Below are 24,728 nucleotides of genomic sequence, written 5' to 3'. Positions count from 1 at the left end.
CCTGGTGGGAAGCAGAGTTCCAAGTGGTCTGGTACATCAGACCTAGAAAAAAGTTTAGGTATAATGGAATTGTTGTAATTACGCATGAGCAATTTTGGGTTTATCTTTAAAAAGAAATATCTCCACTATTATGTAATATTATGCAAAATTTGCACAAATCTTGCTACCAGAAGGAGTCATTGTGACAAAGTCAAACTCTACAAGATGGGGAGATACTAGAGCTGGAGTCCCTCCTTTTCTGTAGCTTTTCTTAAGTTCCGACATCAGTCCCTAGTAGAGGAGGATTGGCAGGACTGAAGGTTGTGTGAGACAGCAGTCAGTCGGCCTTTTCCATCTGTCAGGCAGGGTGCAAAGATGTTAAAGAAACAAAGCACTAACACTTTTGATGCAGTGAGTTTGTTGATGTCAGTGGAACCAGAAGAGCTCCTCAGAATGTGTGAGCTCCCCATCAGTATATTTAGGTACTTTTTTATATATACCAAGATAGGTTACCCATGCATGCTACTTGAACTAATGCACAGACTCCATGCCAGTGTCCTGGCGGAATGAGTCAGGTCTCCTGTCTGTGTTTGTGTGGGGGGGACCTGGAAAATGGAGTGTACTAGTTGTCTTGAATTCAAGTGATTTAAAGCAACACTTAACCAGAGGTCAAATGTGATGTTTGGCCCTGTGTCAGGGTGAATCTGAGAGCTCATCATCCCCAGCTTTGTTATGGCTCCTCCTTTTTCAGCCCCCCCTCTGGAGGTTACTGTCTTTGCAGAGCTCCAGCTCTGCATCATGCCAAGGCGCTCCAGTCCTCACTTCTGGGAAACCACACTTCTGCTCTTCGTTTTTTCTTTTATTTTATTTTGACCTGGGTCACGAGGTGGGTGCAGAGTTGTGGATGGCTGCATGTTGCCCTTTCACACCCGTTGATGGTTGTGGGGCTGTGGGCAAGCTGGTTCTGTGGGCAGCACCAGCAGGAAGGAGGGAGCTGCTGTGAGGACCTGAGAGCATGTGGTCAGGACAGGAAGGAGGACAGAGCAGGCTGATGTGGGTGCAGATTAGTTCAGCAGCCGTGACAGCTCCCTTTCCGATGGCGTCAGCAATGATGACTGCTGAGGGAGTGTCTTCCGTCCAAAAAAGCTAGCCTTGGTGTGCTAGCTGTAAGTACGAATTGGGGGACCAAGCTTCCAGGATACCCTGAAACCTCTCTTTCCATTCACTTTGAGTAACTAATGCCACTTTCAGCAGCGGTGGAAGAGCTGCCTCAATTCTCCAAAGAGGCAGCAAGGCCCTCCCTCCTGTCACTACACAAGCGGAGCTCCCCGGAGGTGCAGTGTAAAGTCCGTGTGTGCCAGTGGGAGCTTGCCTTTGCTATATGCCACCGTCCAGCACTTCACAATAATTGCGGGAACCACAAGTGGCAGGTAGTCCCTTAAATTATTTGGCATTATCCCTAAGTACTTGATCAGTCAGGGCAATTCAGAGTTTGATATCTGAGAGCTTTACACACCTGCAATTACTTAAATCCACAAAATTGCACCTATAGGTATTTGCAGGCACAAAAATGTTGGCATAAAATTAGAGGCCATTTCCTAAAACCTGTGCCGAAATTTTGATGATATACTATATGAGGGGTTGTTATTTTGAAATGGATTTGCAGAAAGCAATTGAAAATCTCCAGGCATCCCATCTGTGTTTAAAGTAACAACAATAACAAAACTTTAAATTAGCATAGGAGATTTAAGACATTTCAGGAAAACATTGATTAAACCTGCCAATGAAATGAACGTGTTTGGCGAGTGACCTAATTAGTGTATACTTGGTTCTTTTTCACTGCACTGCTTACCACTAATTGCTGTTCTGCTGGTCTTCTCCTGACAAGTAAGAAAAAACAAGGATGAGGGATTTGTTGAGGAAATAGTGACATTCAGTTTTAAATCATTTGAACCTGCTGCCAAACTTAATTATGGAACTGAGAAACTGAGACCAGGAGGCCCCCAGCTGTTTAGGTTGTAGGAGACGGAGACGTTTAGTGTTTGCCGTTGTATTTGGGTAGCACTTATTGCAGCTTGCTATAAACTTGAGTTTGCTGATGCTTAGCTGTTTTCTTTCCCCTAGAAGTAAAAAACCCACTGCTTTTATTCCTTCAATTTAATTATTTAGCCCTAATGGCATCAGGCCAATACAAAATTACAGGCATTGTATTTCTTAAAGGAAAGGTTTAACAATTAATCTAGATAGTCTTGTCCTGGGTTTCTTTGAGTGTGGGCTTGCATGTGTGAACTGGTAATATGTCATTCTACAAAAAAACACTCGGGATCCTGGAATGCTTGTTATAGCATTGGAGTGCTGAAGTCACCCTCAGTGTAAGTACACTTGAGCTGAGGAGCTCACGTTAGTGATAAGTTCAATTCCCATCTCTCAAAGCAGCAGGGGATAACACAGTTTTCCCAATTTGTGTTTGGAGTTCTTAAAGGAAAATGGCAGAATGCTTCAGGAAAAAAAGGGGAGATAGTTTTGGTTTTGGTTTCCTGTGGTGGTGATGGATTCTTGTGAGCAGAGTCTGAAGGTCCCAGTTTAGAAACCGAGTTTGTTTTTCGTGATGTTCTGCATAAAAACTGAAGGGAAAAAATGTAGAATCCATTGACCAGAATGTTTACAAGGCAGTGAACACACAGTAAAAATGCAGGAGTGGGGGGCGGAACGAAAAAAGGCTGTGGAATTTGAGGCTAGCAGAAGGAGGGGCTGGTGGGGCTTGCACTTGTTTTTAAATGAGGAAAAGAAATATAGACGTTTTCTTAGAGGAGCAGTGTTTGATTGGCAGACTCTGATCTGAATTCCTCCTGGGGGATGATTCCAACTACTTTCGTACCTTTTCCCGGGAGGAGCCAGGGAACAGTTATCTGAGTAGGGATGAATGCTGGAGCAGCCAAAACTGAGCCACACTGCATCTGCCAGGAGCAGCCACAGCAGCCCAGTTCTGCTGGTGGGGAGCACAGCCTACACCCACTCCAGCCATAGCCTGGACGAGAGGGAAAGACTCTCAGCACATAGAGTTTTGTGGTTCATTTACACTATGGGGAACACTGGAGGGGATGTTCCAAGAACCAGCTTTAGATTTTGTGGGGACTAAACTTGATCTACCCAGACAACTATATGAAAGAAAACGAAAAAACCCCAAACAAACAAAAACCCCGAAACCCGAACAGAAAAACGAGCACTACTTTGTTAAAGCCCGAGACCAAAAAATGAAGTGAGATTATAAACAAATGAAATATGTTAGTGTGGGTCACCAACAGGCTATAAACATCTACGTGGAAGAACAGAAACTGTACTAAAAGGCAACATGCCTGGTTTTCTGTTATATAGCATTGCAGGGTTCTTGTAAGGATACTTGAATGCTGAAACAGCCTGGGAACTTGGCTTCTCTTGCAGCAGATTGATGTTCTTTGGACGGGTTTTCAGCCATGGAGTGATTTTGTCCTGATGTTCTGTGTGTGGTGGAGAGATGTGTCAGGAGGGGGGAGGACCAGAAAAAGTTACTTGGAATGGAAATGAGCTTAAGGGAAGGAAAAAGAGCAGCTTTGCAGTGAGGCTGTGAGTAGTAATACTAGAATGCATAATGAACAGCTAAAGATATGGGGTTTTTGTCTCAAGACTCGCATTGGACCTCTGATATGGTTATATAGCCCCTTGTGCCCACTGAAAAAGTGTTTAGAGGATATTCATGGTTTTAGAAATCCTGGACTGATGTTAATATTCAATAATTTACTGTGTTAGATATCATCATCATGGCTAGGCTTCCCGAAAGAAGATTTGGGAATGTTAGATATACCTGATATGTATAATGCAACGCCAGAATATTCTTACACATGCTGGTTTATATTTACAAGCAGCACTAACTGAGATGTGATTACTTACTGTGCTGTCTAGAAAGTCGTATAAAAAGTAATTTGCTTTCTATTACTTTGTACATGAAACCTGCACTGTACACTGATGCTAAATATAAAAATCTAACTCTATTATCTGTTTTTAATGCCAATATTAAAACTTACTTTTGTACTTTCACCTCATAGTTGTTGGGCATAGAAATGATGAGAAATAAAAACAAATTTAGTCTCTGAGAAGAGAATCTTGCTATCCTAAAAAGTAATTTGCTCTGTGTTTGATCCAAGCCATCTCGTGACTTCTCAAGGCATTTTAGATTTCCCACTTGGCAGCTCTGGCTCCTTGTCAGGATCTCTCAACTAGGAAGATGGAAGCTGCATCTAATTGTATCTCTGCCTTCCTCCCAGAAGCTGCTCTCTCAAAGGGCAGAGGCATGGGAGAAATCCAGAGAGGACTCTTGCTCTCTTGTAGCATGTTTTTTTGGTTCAGAGTGCCATCAGCCTTACTGCTGCTCTACAGTGAGGAGAGAGCTTGGATAGCACTGCAGTGGAAAATGCAATGTAGAACAAGCTGATTTAAAAATGGCAGTTTCAGTAGCAGTAAAAAGGGAAAATCAAATGGGGGAATCTGAGCAGGTAAAACACCCTTCACATCCCCAAGTTGACCAAACTCTAATGTGCTTCTTTATGGTGGTGTTCATTAGATCTGCTGTCCTGGTGTAGAGTTGTTCTAGGATTTCCCTCCATTTGTAGTAATGCCCTGCCAAAAAAATTCTCCACAAACAAACAAACAAACAAAACAACCCCCCCCAAAAAAACCCAACAAAACAAACAAAACCAAAACCAAAAACAAACACCCCCCCCAAAAAACCAAACCAAACCAACAACAACAACAAAAACAAAAACCAACCAAATAAAACACTCCAAACAAACAAAACAAACAAAACCAGAAAACTGAGAGAAGAAAAGAACAGAAAGGTTGAGATATTGACTTGGCTACCAAAATAGTGCTTTTCACACTCTTGAAGTCAGCAGTTTCTTTAACAATTTTTTCTGTTTCTTTTTTCTTCTTTCATTTCATTTTCTGAAAACTGTGTGAGTGAGACTTAAGCCAAGAAAACAAAAAAAATCTTTGTACACAAAATTCTTTTATCATTGGACTAACTCCTGCATTTAGTAATGCATGCATACCAAAATATTAATAAAGAGATGTTTGTAACTTGAGGGGCAAGGCGATCACAAGCACAAACTCTTGTTACCTAGATTTGGTGTGGAGAGGAAGGCGATGAGGCCTCCCAGAAGTAGGAAGAAAAGCTGGGGAAAGAAATACATATGGATACAGCAGGAAATCATATCTGTGGTTGCCTCCTGTGTGATGTGTATTGACCTAGTAAATGGAGATGTCTGCAAAGAAGCTGCTGTGCTATAAATATGCTTGTGCTAATATTATTAAAGCTTTCAGGCAGTTCAGTTTCATCCATATGGCTTTCCAGGGAGATGCCAAAGATGTGGCCCCTGGCCACAGCTTGTCTGAGCAGCACATGCGTACCTGCACTGTAATTGCTTATAAGGATGTAGGTTGAGGGTTTCCCTGTATGGATTGTGAAATACATGCAGCTGCCTAAATCGGTGCTTGGTGAGATTTTTAAATCTTCCTAATTCAATTGAAATCTTTGTGAGCAAGACATTTGAATGCTGTTGAAAATGAGGGATAGCTCAGTGCTCTAGAAGTTTTGAAAAGTCCATTCTTTGTCCTCCTAGCCCTACTTTATGTCTTTAGGAAAATAAAAATACTTTCAGAGTTGTTGCTATCCAGCTTAACAGCTCTGGTGTTGCTCGAACATATCAGTCTTGCTGGTTAAAGGAAGAAAAAATGGAAGGAAGAAGAGAAGATAGGAAGTGACTGGCTGATTAATATACTAAAGTAATGCAAATACTGGGAGTAAGAAAGCCACTTAAAAGCAGATGATTATCCCTTATCAATCCCTCGGATCTAACCTCACTAAGCTGCTGTTCAGATGATACCCTAAAGCAGTTCCTGGCAGAGATTTGCCCCTTATTCCAGCCGAGAGAGCAGTGAGATGAAAGGGATGTGGTTTAACCAAAGCTGTGACTTTACTGTCTTACCATCCTCTAGAGCTATCTAGCAGTTGGTTGTAGAGCACGCATTGCAATTTCTCCCTGAATTGGTCCCACCTGCTAGAAGGCTGCTCTCCCTGTCTCGGCACAGATGGCCCCAGCCCACTGCAGAGACTTGCTGGCCTCCTCTTCTGAAGCTTAATCCTTGTATAGGTTAAAGGGACAGGAAAAGGGCATTATTTTCTCTAGCTTTGTGTCCCAGGAAGAGCCATACTGCTACCTCCTCTTATGGAAGAGATGGGGCAGGACTCCAGAGCACCAGAGAGCCCCACAAATGTCTGTGCTCGTCTGCTGCCAGGGACCATTTATTTGTTAGGACAGATCCAGCCTTTTCTCCTCCTCTGCTGCATACCTTTCTGCACTTTGAATCTTCAGGTAACTGCATTCCCTTAAATTCCACTAGCTTCAGGAGAAAAAATGTGTGAAATAGAGGTGTGGTGACAGTGCTACTGGAAGACTAGGAGACAGTATGAGAGAATGGAAAGGGTTTCCTTCTTTTTTAAAAATAAAATCTTTATCTGTTCACATACACATGGATGATACTGAAGATCTCTGTTTATCCATTTATTTTTCAGGTTATGGTTTTGTAGATTTTGACAGTCCAGCAGCAGCACAGAAAGCAGTAGCATCTCTCAAAGCAAATGGCGTGCAGGCGCAGATGGCAAAGGTAAGAACAACCGTGGTATTGCAGGATTATTTGAGCTGTTGCGTTAAATTTCCAAGAGTTTATTTTGCTCCTGTTTTTCTTAAGGTTTTGGATTGCTTATTCCAATGATTTTTTCATCCTTTGGCTCCAGTGCCTTATTCATCCTATGGTTTGTCTGTGTTCTTGAGAGCTGTGTCTCATGTAATGGGCTCTACTCTGGCACACTCTCTCTGCTCCTCTCTCTGGAGAGTGTTGTAAGATAGAGGGCACCAGAGTGGAAGAGCACTGGAAATGCCTTTGTGCTAACTGATGGGTGAAAGAGTTGCCTTTTCTTTACCTCAGAGTTGTCTTCATTTGGTTCCTTTGCTTTGGAAAAGTTGCTCTTTTCTGATGTGTCTTGTGAGCTTCTCTGAAGGAGTGACTGACTGAACATAAGGAAAATTTCTTTGATCTGCCTTGGTTTGGTTTCTCCTTGTTTTGTTCACTTTTTTGAGGATATAAATGGAAGTGTAGCAGGTTGCTGAAAGAATAGTTTCTAAGGGTTATCTGAAGGTGACTGGCATCTGTTCAGAGGGGCAGCAGAAGCCATAGCAAGTGCAGTGAGCTCAATTACTCTGGTCCTGGAATTATCCTTTTTTCCCAGGCAAAGGGGCTGATGGGGAGACAGTAAAAGACCATTGTGTGGTCCAGCTGTTACCTTTCTGATGGCATAATAATTTGTCTTTGTGCTCTAGACTGTGTCAGCCACCAAAAATGGCTGTTGCTTTGTACTTTAAAAATGCCTTGCCCAAGAATCACAAAAAGCTCTTAATATTGCCTCATTTAGTCTCTGTAGAAATGATGCTGTCCTAGAATCTCAAACAGTAAAAACAAACAGGTAATTACAAAAAAGAGGCAAATTAAGTAATGAACAATCACAATACTTAAAGATTCTCATTTAAAGGAATGCTGGCTGTTTGCACCTTTGTTTTTCAACAATATCAAGCATAGTTTTGGTGTTTTTTACAAGAAAAAAAATCATTGCAGGTAAATGAGGTTCTTTTGACTTCTACTGAATTACACTCACTGTGCCTGGAAGAAATTGGATGTCATCCATGTATTTCTGTTTAACAGTACCCCACAATGTAAGCTAGGCTGTTTTATTGGCTCTTAGTTTTTATTGACACATGGTGATAAAAAATGTTTTTTTCAAATGAGTAAAAGATGGCAAGCTGAAGAATGTGAACTTCTACTAAGGACTGCGCCATTTTATTTCTCAGATATACAGCAGGTCCTTGTTAAAATATAGGCAATTTGATGCATTAGTCAAGCTGTGAAAAAGAAACCAAAGACAGGAGATATATTTTGTCCTACTGATTGATATCAAATAGCTATTTCTAGGGAGGAGTAAATCTATAAAAAATCTATATCAAATATAAATCCATATAAATCTGTAAAGTTATAGATTTAAAATTAGAGATTTAAAGATAGGATTGAAAGATAAATCTATATTTGGTGTTGTCATGATTCAGAACAATGAACAGTTTCAGTACCTTGTATGTGTGGAAATACCAAAAAAGATGGTGACTTAAAACACTGTGGTTTGGATTGTCCAATGTTTTAGGGACTAAAAGCAAAGCCTGGTGTTTACAGAGTGAGAAGGGCTGTACCAGCCCTTGGTTGGTTTGTTTTCTGGGGACTCTGTGGCAGGAGTAGTTTTCTGCCCTGCAAGACTTTGAGGCAGCTGGTGTATACACATTTGTTTGCATAAGGCTGACTGTATTTTTATTATTTAGCTACGGTGCCTGGAATCCCAGATAGACTCTTTTTAGTGTGTTTGACAGTTCAAGATAAATATACAACTGACTTTTCTTATCTCCGAAAAAAATCTAAGTATTTAGAAAAATGGGGTTTCAAAGGAAATTGAGATGACTGCACACAAAGTACCTCACATTTCTGAGAAGGCAGGGGCCTGGGAAAGCAAGTCTATCTGGAGAAACTTGTTAGTTCTTGCACATGTTGGAAACCAAGTTGTATAACGGGACTGAAAGGCAGCATTACCTGCCAGTGTCTGAATTAACAGTGAGGGCTCAGAAGAGGTTTGAAGAAAGAAGCAGAAGAAAAATTTAGCCTCCACTTCTGGAAGTTTATCCAGAGCAGTTTTATTTCAAGAGCTGCTTTAATTAGTAGTGAATGGTGGCTCTCCAGTGAAATAAAAAGAGTAAGTCTGAAGAAATTCCGTAAACCTTTTTTATGGCATATGTTTAAAAAATAGCGTCAGTGTCCTCTGTCTTTTATTCTGCATTGCAATGCAAGGAAACCGCCCCACATAAAGGCCCGGGAGAAGATAGACTGTAACCTGTGTTCTGTGAATATTAAAAATGTCAGTCCAGTTGTGGATGCTTTTGAATAAAAGTGAAAGAGGCGTCGGCCAACTTTTGCTATGTGCTGGCCTTCTTCAGTAGAGAGAGAAAGTCTGCTGAGGTGTTGGTATCATCTGTGATGTTTTCCTGGAGAGAAATCTTGCTCGGAAAGAGTGGTTCTTTCTCAATTGTAACACAATATAATTTTTCTCATAGAAATCCAGGAATCTTCTTTGAAAAACAAAAAGCAGAACTGAACCCCCACCCATGTTGGCTAGCAGAAGTATCTTGTGGATACTTGAGTAAAATATACTCATTTTATCGATGCTTAAATACAGCCACCTCCCTCTTTTTTATGGCATTTGGACACCATTTTGGCTGATTTTGTTTCATAGTGCTGCCTCTGGAAGAAAGTTAAACTCTGGTGGATTGATGCTCCAAGTCCCGTCACTATTCTGTTGAGGCTAATACATCCCATAAACCCACAAAGGGAAAAATCCCCTAACCATTAAACATGTTTGGACCTCTCTTTTTGTTCTGATTTGAAGTAGTCAGGAGAGGATTTGGCTGAGAGAGAGGAACAGCGGTATTATGCCTGCAGAGGTAGTGATGGCAGCTGGGAGATGAGGTCTCATGGGCCCATGAACAGCTATCCACTTTGTGGGACAAGGACCCACACAGCCTCCCACCTGCATGACAGTTGTGTGAGGCTCTTGTACATGTGTGTGTTTTCACCTTGCCTCTTTAGCATTTCTCTCTCACAGGTACCTGAAGCAGAAGCTTTGATTACTGCCACTGTCCTACATCCAATATAGCTCATCTAAGTTGTCCATCACTTTCAGAAGTGCTTATTAAGAATTTAATTTATTGAGGAGAATTAATGCTATGGGGTGTTTTCCTAGCTGGCATGGCTTATTTTACTACGTGCTTCTTGTTTGCCTTTGGACAAAGCAGATTTGCTTTGTATGGAGCAGATTTGTATGTATGGAGTGCCTGCTTGTACAGGCTTGTAGAGTCCAGGTGGTTTTTTGGGTTTGTTTTCCTACTAAAAATGACCCAACTTATATGTTCCTGGGTAATCTCACAGGAATTATTGATTAGTTTGTCTCTTTGTGCTAGGGACTACACAGACATGACACAGGAAAGGCAGCGTTTGTGTATATGTTTTATATATCAGTTTGGGTTTTTCCATATGCTCCTTTCCTGCATTTTCTAGAAAAATTTTATAGACAGAATATGGAAAATTAATAAGGAGAATCTCAGTAATATGGGAGTTGGCTCAGACAAGTAGGCAAGGAAGCCTAGTACACATGAAAAATGTATCAGTGTTCTAATAAAATCTGTAGCCACGACTGTTCTTGGGATTTGCAATAGTCCTTCACCCAGAATTACACATTCATGAGGACACTTCTTAATCTAGTTTAAATGTAAGCTTTTAGTGATGCCGAGGAGTCTAAATCACCTAAAAAATCAATAGAAGTGTGCTGTCTAAATAAATTTGAGCATCTGAGCTTGTGTCAGCCTGAAGATGAACTGTGCAATCAGTTTATACCTTCACAGAACAGACATTTTGGGGTTCTCTCTCCCATCTTTTATTTCCAGTTTTAGTCTGCTGTGAGATTGCATAAAGTGGAAGTTCAGGCAAAGGTAGGTTTTTGCAGAGAGTAATACCTTCTTTAATATCTAGCAGCACATCAAGAGTGTTGAAACAAATACATTCACAAAGGAAGTGTTTTCAATCCTGCTGTTATTCCAAATGCATTTATAAGGATTAAAAATGTATTAGATGATGCATGTCTTCTTTGGGTTTTCCTTTTGTATGTCAAATGCATTTAGACATCCTCAGGACCCATGTGAAAAATGTGAACATTGAAGGAATATTTAATTAGCACTGGCAGTTGTCTAAGTCCATTTCTTAACTACTCTGCTGCAGTAATTGCCATCCAGAGGGTACACTGAAGGAACTGGTTCTGAAAAAGGACTATGTTGGTAGGCTCTGATGTGTTTTGCTTGACAAGGGAATTACAGAAAGTGATTTTGGTTTTTTCACATCTCTCCATCATGCAGAAGCTTAAATACAGGGAGTAATCACCATCTAGATGAAAGACAAAAGGAAGCTGTTTCCCACTGAACAGAGCCAAGCATAAGAGCTCCTGAAGAGGAACAGAGAGCTGGTTGCTGTATAGTTAAATTGACAGTTTTTCTCCAAGGACCAAGGAAATGAAAGTCCCACAGAAGAATCTTATTTATTTTCCAGACTTTTGCGTAGGTTTTAGGAATTGCTCTGGTATGAGTCAGCTGACCAAATAAATCCATTCTGTCTGCTCATTTTTCAGCTTCATTTTCTCTTCTTTTTAAATTACTTCCCTTTTTTCTGGATCATATACCAATACTCTAAAGGCCTGTTCCTTAAACTGGAAAGACTTTCCAGTCTGCCCACTATTTTTTAGTCTAGGTTTTTATGGAAAAGTTTTAATTATTTGTTTTTTTGCAGTTTAAAAATTCAGGAAAATAATTAATAAAAATTCTATCCTTACAAAATATGAAATATGGCCTATCCACATGACACACTTAACCCCACAAGTGATTTATTAACTCATAATTGAAATGTCTGCAAATTTTAGCTAAGCAAACTTTAGGATAATGGTTGGTTGAATTTTTGTATAATATTGGTGGATAACAGCCTTATTCAACTGAGTTAACTTTCCTTTTGAAAACAAAGCAGGATGCTAGGAGTTTTAGAGCTCAATGTTGAAACTGTCAGGCTTTGTTTTAATCCTGTTTTTTGATTACCTGATCCCCCACCCCCAGCAAACTGTTCTATGAAATCTAATATTTGTATTGGCTATTTATAAACTATTGGATTTTCTTGCTGCTAGAGCAGGGGCTAGTGACTCTGGAAACCTCAGCATGCTCAGCATTGTAGGATAAGCTAAGAACATGGCTGTGCTGCTGCTGGCCACCTTCCACATCGTTTCTGAATGAATTGCACAGCCAGGCGTGGGCTGCTGCTGCAACAGTTGTCGGAGACATTTGGCACAACTAGTGCATGTGTGTGGAGCACTTTCTAGTGAGCCTTCCTCTTATCTTCCTAAAATGTTAACTTTCTCTCCCTGTACTTTTGCACGGTACATACTGGCTGACCAATACTGACCTGAATTGTAGTGACAACAAAACATTATAGCTGGAAGGAAGTGAAAGGTGGTTCAGTTTAGATGTGGAAATTACAGGTGCGAGTATCTCTCTCCTTTGATTTCTTTTACCAAGTCAACCATACCAAAAGCGTCCTGCAGAAGAACTAACCATAAGCACCAAGTTTCATGTAATGCCACTTACCAAAGCTGTGCCCTCCTCATCCTCTCTTATCCGCTTACCTGTGTTCTTGTTTTGCGTAAACTATCTTTCACTCTTGTAATGGGGAATCATAGTTTCCCAGCTGTAGCTGGCCCATAAGTGCAGGTTTTTCCATTACTTAAAGGATAATGATTGACAAAGTAAAAGCATTGACAAGATGCTAAATTATTTTTTTGTATCAGATTTTATCTCAAAATTTCGTACAAAGATGTGCCTTTCCAAACCTGAAAGTTTTGTGTTGGTTTGTTTTGTTTTGTTTTTCCATATGAAACACAATGTAAATTCAGGATTCAAATCACAGATGTGCTAGCAAAGTGCTAACTTTAAATTTCAGAAAATCTGCAGTAGCAGATGACATTGTCCTATGAGCTTCCTACACAATCAAGTCTAAAGCAGTGAGCAGCTTTGCACAAAGAGTGATTGATTGGGGTGATATCAAAGATGCATGACATTAATGGAAGGACTTCCTCGTCTCATCTAGCTGGGACAATTTCATGCTTCTACTTGAGAACTATACGGTAGCCAGTGCAAAGTGATCTATGATCCTATTCCTGCTTTTAGATGTACATTCACAAGCCAATATAGAATGCCTTAGCTTGAGCCATTCTTGAAACAAGAACATCAAGTAATCCTGAGGGTATTAAGATCCAGCAGTCCTTTCATGCTTGCATGTGTTGCTCCTAAAAACATGTAGGTCAGCCTGAAATGGGGTGGGCACATCCACAGCTTTTGTACCACACCTGCCAAATTTATAAACAGTAATTTCTTTGGGAGTTTTGAGAACTGCTTACCGTAATTCTTCTCTCTAAAAGTGAATGGAACTTTACTATTGGCTAATTGAGAGGAATTAGGTCAGTGCTGTGTTCCTTTGTTCCCAAAAACTAGCTCAGCATCTTTCTTAACCACTAAGTTAGCTTAGAAAATCTTACGGCACATACAATCATGTTTATTCTCTAGCTATCACCCCAAACAGACCTGGCCATGGTATTTTCCTTCCCTTTTTAAGTGCTGCTTTAGTTTCTAGATTGACTTGATTTTTTTTTCACACTGTAACTTCATCTCAGATTAAAACATTCCTGGGCCTTTGAAAATTAAAATAAAAACAATCAGTAAATATATCCACCTCCATGCTATTAATGCCTTGCACCACAGAACAGATGCTGAAAGTGAAAAATGTAGCCAACTTTTAAGCTGAAGAATAGTGGAATTACTGGGTTCTTTTCGGGTTATGAACTTCAGCCAAACAAGAGTTGGCCTTTTTCATAAATACACATTGTTCTTGACTTTCCTCTGACTTGGAACACATTTGAATTGGTAATAATACAGCTGAAATCCACAGAGCTTTGGCAATTTGAGCCAGAGAGAAGAATGGGACTCCCTATCTTTAGCACTCACATAGCTATACATCTTGGAAGGTCTTACGCGCTCTTTGCAAACCCTTTATGTTTGCAGAACAGGAAATCTGAGTCCTGCAAATGAGTTAAACACTGGAATCAGATTAATTCTTTTTTTGCCTCCATACTCAGGAAACTCTGAATGCCCCGTGGAGGAGTTATCCGACCACAACTATGCAGCTTGGGAATCTGCAGTTCAGACTGAGAGAAACTATGTTCTAAATTCAGTAAGCACATCTTTACTCACCAGGAAAAACCCAGTGCACTCTGAAATGATACAAAACTGTGATTTTAGAAAATATTACTGTGGTGGAAAATGGACGTAGCCTTTCTTTCAGTGACATATCATTTAATCCTAATCTTCTGTAGCTCAGAATGAGAACAGCGCTTTTGTAAGGTGAGAGACAGAAAATTCCTTGTATCTATCATGCTTCCTTGGGAAGAGAAGGAGATTCATATGACCACCAGCAGGAGGCTACGTGCATGCTTTTTGCGGTACCACTTAGTCTGGACTGAGACACAGCTTCAACAAATCAATGCAATTTATGTGAAAATTGGGTCACTTTCAGATTATTTGGTTTGATTGGGAAAGCAAGTGTGCGAGCTTCAGTAGCATTGATGTGCATGCCTGTGTAACAGCTCATCAGCCTGGAAATACACAGGTACACACTCTGCCAGTAAATGCAAATCTACTGGTAATATGCACAGATATTCCCTGTGCACATGTGCATCCCCCTCTGAATATCTAAATATTACTGTATTAGTGAATACTCTGCTTGTTATTTCCTTATTAATGAATGTCTCCCATTCAACCAACGTCTGAGTGGTTTGTCTGTAATCTAAATAAATTTAGATTTAGATGCAGTTTTATTCACTAATGAATGATAATTTTTGTTGCTGTAAAAAGAACCTCTATTTTTCCTTTGTATAAAATTATCAAATTAGGCTCTCCTCATGATGAATACAACAAACTGAGTCATGATGGCAGCTCATGGAATTTTTTAGTCCTTATACTTTCCCTTTGTGCTCAGAAAGGGAGATTATGGTGACATGAAGGGTTGAATTCTATTTTCAGTCATGTTAGACTAGCTTTGATGTGATCAAAATAAGTGTAAATGATTTAAGAATGTAAAACTGGCCATATCAGGCCAGAATAAAGTTCCCTCTGGCATCAGATTCTCTTTCTGGTAGTACGCTTTAGCACATGCCAATAGAGGAGTACAAGAACCAGAAGGCATCTGAGATACTTCCCCAGTGTAGTCTCCTAGCCTCTAGCAATTTGCAACTTGGGATTTCCTCAGCTTGTATTGAATAGTCTTTTGTAGAACTGCCTTCCGATCCCCAAATAAAGAATTTATCCTGCCTTTTTTTTCCCCCATTTAAAATTTTGGCAGCACAACATTTGGCCATACAAAATTCTTCAGTTTAAGCTTATGTTCTTCAGAGAACGATTTCCTTTGCTTACTCTAGACCTGCAATGTTGATTTCATTGATTGCGTGCTAATTCTTGTATCAGAAGAGACAGAAGGCTCTTGTTCCCTATGAATCTTTTTCATGCCACTTATGATTTTGTGACATGCAATCATAACTTCCGTCAATCCCTGTTCTGTTTCCAGTTTTAAGATGTGCCAGGATGTGCATGCGTAAATAGGGAAGTGGTTCTTAGAAGCAAGGAGCAGTTGCTAAGGAATGAACATGAAGCATGGTAAACTGTTTTTGTAATATGCGAGCAGAGCTGAGAGGAAGATTATAGGGTCATTTTGTATCAATATACTGGACAAGAGATGAATATTGCTAATGCTTTGTAGTGCTGCAGCATGGGAAATGAAAAAATGGACACACAGAGGAAGGGTACATTTGGCTGGTATCAGGTACTTTTTAAGGCAGTCTTCATTTTGTACAAGGATAAATGCGTATATTTGATTAAACCTAGGAAGATAATTTTTTTAAAATAAGAACTGTCAGCTTTAGAAAAATGTACCCCAGAAATAATTGAAGTGTTAAAGTAACAGAACTATTCCTTTAACACAGCAAGTGAAGAAAGTACAACCCCAAGTATGAGGACACATGTTCAGTGTTGTGTCAAAAAGAAATATACTGAAAACCCCCATGTCTGTGTGTAAATAAGGCATTATAAATGCCTGCCCTAAAGTCTGGGATTGTTTGATCCCAGCTTTCCTTAAATGTTAGATCGAATTAGAATCTGTCATGTTGCTGAACAATGCCTGAAACTAATGGCACCAGTGGATCAATGTCTGACCAATTCTGTCAGCAGGCTTGAGGACTTTATCTTTGCCAGGGGCTACCGAAGTACCCCTGTGCATTTTATCTTGTGCCCACTGCTTGGGTGTGATGTTACCAGCAATGCTGCAGCACAAGCCTTTGTATCTAAAAGGAGGAAAGGACTGCAGCAGATGTCATGCTGTGCAGATGAAACTTATTCAGGGGGGATGTATAGTCATGCTGTTCGGCTTTCCCTACTCCTCATGGAAGAAAATGAGTCTTATTATTAAGAGTCATAATCCAAAATGGTGGACACATGGAAAAACCTAGGGACCCTAAATAGCCAATTCCTCTAATTAGACAGAGGGAGTCTTTCTGTGATTCCCAAAGAAACTATACCAAGGTATGTCCTGAGGACCTCTGGGAGGTTTGCATCTACCAAAGACAGCCCTTACATTGCAGTAATGGAGGTACAATGGTTATTTCGTCTACTATGCCTCATAATTTGGGGTCTCAAAAGCCATGGAGAACAATGAAAACTTTGATGATAGCAGCTGTAAAGGCATTTTTATATGGAAAAGTTGGACCTTTCCTGGGGTGAACATAGAATTAGAATATGGATATAGTATTTGATAGGAGGTATACTTTCCCCTTGTTAAAATGGATACAACTTTGCTTATCTCTGTGCCAGTGAATAACAAAGCAGAGTATGTTCAATAATTGCCACTTGTCAGTCATCTGCTATTTTGATATTTTTATCAAGGTTCAAAAAGAAAAAGAGATAGTGAAGAAAGATGTTCACTTCCAGTCAGAAAACTTTAGAGTTGGGATAATTAAGGCTTGATGCTAGAAAGCTGGGCTTTGAATTCCTTGGAAGAAGGGGACATACTTTTTTAAGAGTTGAAACTGAAGTCTGTTCTCAGATGTCATTTCTTCATGGAGTTCTATAATTTTGGTTTTTAAATGCAGCTGGGAGACAGATAAAGAAAGAAAAGATGCCTTGAAGAAAGGCTCACCTGTCTTTAAAGGTATCTTTGCCACTTTACTATCCCACTTACTTAATAGATGATGCTGTTCCAGTGCAGTGTCACAGTTCTGTCTCTCTGTATATGGACATAAGGGGTTTTACTATGTGCATGCATAGTTGATAAGTATTCAAGAAGCTATACGTATATCAATGTATGCACACATTCATAGATGATAATTTAGAAATATTCTTGAGAAAATTTTATTATATAATGGAATTCTTATGAGTAGCAAAAAGCATTACAGTGGTATTTTTATAGTATGTGCCGAAGGAGTGTGACTATTTGCCAGTAATTCCTCTAAGCACTGGGAATAAAATACTATATGTTTTCTAGAACTGTACTGTAGAAATAGGAAGGAAATTGGAGGTAAATTAAATCTTGGTCACAATCAGCCAGTATTTCCCCATCTGTCAGCAAAAACTAGCAAAAAAACCCCAAAATAACAACAAAATTGTAACATCTGAGATGAGATTTAGTGATTTACTGTCTGCTTTAACTGTGCCTATGGTTTGCAGTAGAGCTACACAGCCTCAGGGTCTCCCAGATATTTCCATAACTTATTTGTCCATTTTGCATAAGAGGTTATGATCCCACCATTTATCTAAACATTTTTCTAGTCACCTACTCCAATTATAGCTTGTTATGGAAAGCCAGGACTATCATTTATATGTCTGTGTTGCTTTATTATAGCAACACAGCATAAAGCAGCATGTGGAATCAGTGAAGTGAGGGATTTTGCAGTGCCTTAGCTTCCAAAAATCTTTTCCCTTGCTTAAAAACTGTTCATCAGGGAAAGGTCACCACTCCTAATTGCATGACCTAATTCACTTCAGACTGCCTTCTTGCTGCACAGCACATTTCACATGGTAAGATTATGGGTTTGGTAAAGGAGCTAGAACTGATCCCAGTCGTGTTGAAATGTCAGGAATGGGGTCGCAGCAGTCTCGCTGCCATGTCCTCTCTCCTGGAGCTGCTGAGCCTACGGTAATGGAAATGTTTCTCTTTCAGAATAAAATTTCATTAGCTGAAGTGCGTAATGGCTCTCTTTTGTCTGATCAGTCTTCTAAGACTTCTTGAACTCAGGCTTTGTATCTTAAAAAGGAGTGTTGGATGCAGACTGCTTTGCTTGAAGTTCAAATAAATAGTTTAATCTTGCATGATTACATTGTTGCGTGCTATTTACTTCTCTTGAGTATATGAGTAATTTCCAGATTGGCTTACAGGGGTACACTGAAGGAGCTCAACATTTTGTGTCAGACAGCAATTAGATTAGTTACCAGAGAACCTCTCTGCACTCCTCTAAGTGACTATTGTACTGGCTCTCTTTGATCGCAAGACATCTGGGAAGCCTGGTGCAGGCTTATCTAAAGGACATGGTCTGACAAAGTATCAGCTTAGGCACTTTCCTCCTGGGAGCATCATCTAGTACTTTATCCTTTATACTGAGTTTTTCTACAGTTTTATCCATTTCTTTGTTGAAAGGTCTTTTAAATGTATAGTAGCTGAGACCTAAAACACTTTATACTGTGATGAAAACCTCTCACAAAACATAGCACTCTCAAGTCACCTGGTATTAATGATCCATAAATCAGATCAGGCATTGAATGATACCTGTAAATACTACTTATTGCCTGTTTGCTGGTATTTCTTTGATGTGTTAGTCTTTCACTTAGTATTTTAGAAATTTTTAATAGTGATCTTTGCCTTTATAAATGTTCTTCCTTCTGTAATGTCCCCTTTTCATCCCGTGTGAGTTCACTTTAGTCTTTTCCACTCCTGTTGATCTATATGAAGCACTGGGAAACCAGAATGATATCCCATTTGCATTCTTCCTTTTGTTACTGTGAATATAACACATTCTTTTTAGGTTGTTCCTCCACACTTATCACCATCCTGTTGCAATTTTGGATCTGAGCTGGGTGGATGTTGCACAAGGCAGGCAAAGTCTCTCTTCTAGAATATTCACAATTCTTGTGATATTCCACTGATTGATAGCCTTTTTCTATACCTTTTCTACTTATAGTCCATCTTCCTTGAATCTGGCTGAGTGGAGCTGTACATTATTTTTCAGAGATAGTCTGCAGTGCTGTAATATGTATATTTTACTGTCTTTTAGTCAATTGATGAGCACCCTAGAGTTTGCAGCAGAAATTCTTATTTTTAGCAAGGTGTAAACTGCATCATTTTGCATGGTGTACTGTTAAATTTCATTTGGTCCCTTAAAGTTAGGCCTCTGAATGCCTTACCAGGTTTAGATTCAAATGTTATAAGTGCAAGTTTTAAAATGACAACACTATGAGTGTTTGCAAATATTCACAGCTTAAGTTCTGTTCTTCAGCTTGTCTTTAGTGAGTATATCAACTGGTTGCTTAACACCATAAATGCAATGGCTCAAGTATCTTGAGTCATGCTATGACAGACATGCCAGTGTCCTAGAGCTTAATTTCTAGTTGTGTATAATGCCAAAAATACAGTAAGCTAAATAGGAAGTATAGAAGTTAAGTTATATTTATGTGTTTCTAAACTTTAAATGCCTTTGAAAATGCTGTATTTCACAAAGAAAAGTGGATATGAGAAAATAGCAATAGAGGGTAGGTGAGTTTCTAACATATTAAATCTTGGCATTTTTGCCCTAAGGAACATTTACTTCAATCATGATAAAATCTGACATGCCTTAAGAAATTATGATTAGGTTACATGAAGTTAGAAGGTTTTTACTCCCTTTAAGATTATTTTCTTTTTAAAAAAAAAGCAGCCACCACAAAAACTCTATCACCTCTGCAGATATTTCTCCGCTAAAAAGTTTTAATTTGAAGATAGAATGGTGAGAAATATAGGCACGACATGTAGATCTGTAAGAAACAAGTGAGTATTTTATTACTTCTCCTTTCATGTTTTTGGTTGTTTGTGTTGTGGTCTTTTTTTGTCAGAATTACTGCTCATATAAATATTATGTAGAGAAAAACCTTGACATGTACAAAATATTTCCTAAGAGAAGGATCTACTCTGTTCAAATTGGCTTTCTTAAGAGATGCACTCTTTAGATGTATCTGTCTGTAGTATTTGTTTTAGAGAACTGTGAAATTTTGCTGTCCCAATATAAATATTCAGATGACAGATACTGCTGCAAATATTTGTCAGGGAATCAAGTTCAGTTATTTTAAGGCAGAACTTGATTTTTGTGAGCAGGGGCTCAAATCTGGAAGTTTAGATGATTTAGATGATCCTCAGCCGTGTTGTACTGCCACTTCTAATCATGTTCAAAAATAAAATTGCTCAGAGTCACATAGTCATTTGTGCTTCTGATGTTAGTTGGTTTAAAATACAGACCTATATTTTGGACCGAAAGTTAACAGATACATTCAGCTGGCAATAATGGAGTACAAAGTCCTTTGTCAGAATGCTGTGCTGGATTGTTTCAAGATTTTAGCAACCTGCAGCCCTAGCTGATATTCCACCTATGTAGAATATTTTGCTTTGTCATATGTGCTTATTGTCTTCTTTTGCAACAGAAATGGAATATATTAGGGTTTTTTGATCAACAAATGATCTCTCTTGATCTTTTAATAATTCCATTTGCACTTGTTCTTAATTTTTGTTTTAGAAAAAATAATCCAAGGCAGATGTATTTGGCAAAAACCCCTTAAATATTTAATAATGTTCTTAGTCGTCAATAAAGTAACCACCCCTCCTTCACATACTGGTAAAAACAAAACCAACCAAAACCTTTTTTCTTTAAAAACAAGCAGCAAACATTGTTTTTGTATAGACCTTGCTTTTATTTTTCACCCTTAGTGATGTGGTGCAAGATTTTGTTCTGGAAGAATTTAGGGATGGGGGGTCAGATTTGCCTTTAAAACTCAAGTCCCAGATAGAGGAAAATATCCTTATTAAATCATTCCACAAAACTCTTGTGTCTGTCACTGGGGGGGCCTACATGCCTACAGTGGATAGTTTGAAGCCTGAAGGCAAAACTGAGATAAGACAATCATTCCCAGAGGTCAGCTTGGCCCATCAAGCTGAAACCAAAATCTTAGCATCTGGCCTTCTGGGCAACTCTTGAATTATCAGCCACAGTCAGTGATGTGCATTTTGACCTGCTGAATCCATGAACTGCTTCCTCCCTCACAAACCTGAAGAGCTGAAAGAAGGTGCAACTGAGGCATGTTGCCTCAGATCTAAATCATAGGTAAGGTTCCAGCAGTTTCTTCAAAAACCCCTTTTGAAAGAGAATCATATCTAATTTGTATAAGCAGTGTACATTAAGGTGAATATTTTAGCTGTTTTAAGCCATCTTAGAGTTTTCAAAACCAGTCCTAGCAAAGTAAAAATCCACAATTAACCTGCTTGCCACAAATTAGAAGTTGACAGCTTCTTGCACACTGCAGAATTTAAGAAAGAAGCCTTTGTAACCAAAGCTTTGCATCCAGTGCCTTGTCAGACCATTACAGTTTGCTAAGTCCTGTGGTTTTCAAGCTGAAACTGTAGCAAGAGTGTATCAAGAGTGTTATTAACTTCTACTGCTCCCATTAAGTGTAAAGATTTTATTTCTAGATGCTGAATGACAGATTACATCAGAGACCAACTGTGAAAAACTCTAAAGCTTCTGACACATCAACCAAATATTTCATAGTAATAAATTAGTGATTTATCCTTCCTCTACTGAAGGATAAACAACCTGAAATTGTTACATGTATTTTCAGAGAAAAAATACATCATTCATGTAGATGGTTTCTGAAAAGTGGTTGATGTGTAATAACCTGTTCTTGGACCAAAGTCCTGCAATACACACAGGTTTAATTTTAATGGTCTGTGATAAGCAGGTCATGAACCTGGCTGAATACTGTGAATTAGTAAATAAGTAATTTAGTAAATAGGTGATTTTGATAAAAGGTATTACATTTATTTAACAAATGTATATTCTATTTATTGCCTTCTATTCCATTTAGTGCTCATTACCTGAGCGTGAACACTGCACATAGTTCTGCAGATGATGCAAATGAAAATCCAGTGCTTGAAGTAAATAAAATGCTTACCATATGAGAAAATATCAGGATGCCTTGACCAGAAGTTGATTTCAGGCATTATATGTCGTTTCTGCTGGTGTGTATGTGCATGCCTGCCTGCCTCACGTGCGCATTCAGCGAGAGAGCGATGAAAAGGTCAGATGCCTGCTATGGATATGATCTCTGTTCATCTTGCTGTGCTGATGAAGTTTTGTTGATTGAATCTAAATATGCCTTAACTCTTCCGTTGCATGTGCATCAAAGAGAACATTATTACAGAGAAGATAGGCATTTGTTGGTACAATGGAAGTAATACTGTCTGTGCAATACTGTTTAGATGTGGTGTACAGTGGCATCTGGGTATATTTGCATCTAAATTAGATGAACGTTTCTTTTCATACAGCTTTGATTTAGCTTGATCGCTAGAGGGTTTTATTCCTCTTGGGATTTGGGGAACCGTATTCCCATTATGCACTCATCTTCCCTTCACATACTGTCTGCCACCTTCAGTCAGTGCTGCCAGATAAGTATACATAATAAAGATCTTTTACATCAGATCTGGTTACTATTCTGTTAAGCCAGTTACTGAGGTCTGAGACTCAGGAGGAGCAATGAGTGATGAGTATTTATTTAAGTACTAGTTGTTTTTTTTTTATGTTAAGTATTGACCGTATCTGAGCTCGCTTCAGCATTATTGTTTGTGAGAATAATTGGATGACAATGCATAGTTCCAAATCTTTTGTTTTAGAATTGTTTTGAGAGCATCGATTTCCCTTTTTTTTTTGTTTTTGCCTCTGAAGAGCCTCAGTAGCCCATTAACCAGCATCCTAAAGATCTGTTTCAGACTCCTTTGTTCAGTGAGTGTAGATTGCTGTTGTATGCTTCAGATATGTCAAGATGCTCCATTTGCTACGTGTGTCACTTATCATGGGTTATCTCAGCAAAAACATCTCTTGGCCCAGTTCTTCCCTTCATTGCACCATGTTGCACTTTTAATCAATGTCATAGTACATCAGTTGTGTGCTGATGTATCTGACAGAATAGCCAGATCTATGGCACTTAAAGAAAATAATGTAGAAAAATATTTTGGAAATAAAATATGAAAATCATAATACAGGGGTGAGCCTCTTGTGTTGCACATTTTATAAACCTTTGCTTTGAATTAGTGCAAGATCATTTTCAAATTCTCCTTTGCATGGCATAATCATTCAATGAAGTTTTCTTTCCTATATTCTGCAAACTATAAACAACTTTCTGAACTATTTCAGGATTGAAAAGGGGGAAGCTATAACTTTTTGGTCATTGTTGTTTGGATTGCAGTACCTTTCAAGGAGTACTAGACACATACCAAAGATAGAGGAAGGTCCATCCCATCCCCTAAGGACTGTGTGATTTAAAAGGCAAAGGCAAATACACAAAGTAGTAACAGAGTAATGTCTGTGCTCTTCTAATGAGGGAATTATGCCCCTGTTAACAAGAATTATCTTCACTGTCTTCACTTATACTGTCCCTTTTCTCATTTCAGTAAGGGATTTCCAGTTTCTTACCTATTTACCCAAGTTTTGTATGTGTGCCTCTTATGATGTTAAGTATGTTTGCCTTTGGTGGAGCTTCTCCAATATTTCCCTGAACTTACCAATTCAGTGGGACAATCTTGTCCTTCTGACGTATCTAATGGGATTTGTCAAGTCCTTGGTGTAACCGTGTTTTATTTCCATGAGTAATGAGATGGTGTGATAGGGCATCTTGTCCTGCCCTAAACGAGACATGCCAAGCCAAACATGAAATGAAATGCCAAACATTATGTCCTATATGTTTGTCAAGTGTGTGATCTATTTTTTAGAGACCCAACTCAGTACACTGAAATATTTTACTACTTGTGAACTTTAGCTTCTGTTAATATGATTGAAGCAAGTGGAAATGGAGATTGTCAGGGCAATTTAACAAAGCAAGCCTGTAAAACTCATTACATCCCAGGTAGTAAAATCACTTTAGAAGGCACATTCTTCAAACTTGAGCTTTATTCAGTAAACTGCATTGGTGCCTGACCTTTTAAGAGCTTTCCCTTCCTTGAGAGGGAGGAGGGGGAAAGGCCCTGTTGTTCAGAGTTACCTATCTTAAATTACAAGCAGCAGCCAGACTTGACTCTGTGCTTTAGATCGCACAGGATGACAAAGTGTGCAACCACACCAAACAGACAGTTAAATGGCCAGCTATTTAGATGAGTTTGATGTGTATTTCATGTAATTGTATATGCCATAAAGCAGTAAAAAAACAATATTGTGTGCTGTCTGTATTTTAGCACGAAGTAAATCAAAGTACCAATCTCATGTTTGTAATTCAACTTAATCTTTTCAAGACCTGGTGCTTTTAAGAAGCTTTGGATTGATACTATGTAGTGGATGTGGGAGGAGACAGGAGAAAATAACTCCTGTTAGGTCTATATCTAATTTGTTTAGCAAGTTAAAATAGCTTGTTGAGAACTCTCCAGGACCACGATTGTGTTTCTCCTGTGCTGCAATGTAAACGTGTCCCTAAGGGTGCCTCCCTCTGCTCTGTCTCCACCCTGGTGTAGATGACTGGCTTTTCTTGGTCAGGTTGTGAATGGGCTGTCAATCCACTCTAGACAGCAATTTTAAGCATTTTTTTATTTCTAGTTTTAAATGCTTTGCTCTTCCAATCATATTCCACAAATTTTGATTAAGTGGAAAGCCTCTGAAAGGC

General features: G+C 39.1%; 1 protein-coding gene across 8 annotated transcripts in view; it reads left to right on the top strand.

Moving 5' to 3' along the window:
• The window catches only part of RBMS3 (RNA binding motif single stranded interacting protein 3), a 767,181-nt gene that overhangs the window by 500,863 nt on the left and 241,590 nt on the right, over positions 1 to 24,728 (top strand). For all 8 annotated transcript variants that reach the window (XM_064672487.1, XM_064672497.1, XM_064672475.1 and 5 more), the window contains one exon: positions 6,587 to 6,678. In XM_064672487.1, coding sequence (XP_064528557.1) covers positions 6,587 to 6,678 — 92 coding nt within the window. The remainder of the gene's footprint in view (positions 1 to 6,586; positions 6,679 to 24,728) is intronic.

The sequence above is a fragment of the Pseudopipra pipra genome, chromosome 1 (assembly GCF_036250125.1).
Source record: "Pseudopipra pipra isolate bDixPip1 chromosome 1, bDixPip1.hap1, whole genome shotgun sequence".
Classification (NCBI taxonomy): Eukaryota; Metazoa; Chordata; class Aves; order Passeriformes; family Pipridae; genus Pseudopipra; species Pseudopipra pipra.
Note: the sequence above shows the minus strand (reverse complement) of the source record. Positions and strands in the feature narration are given on the sequence as shown.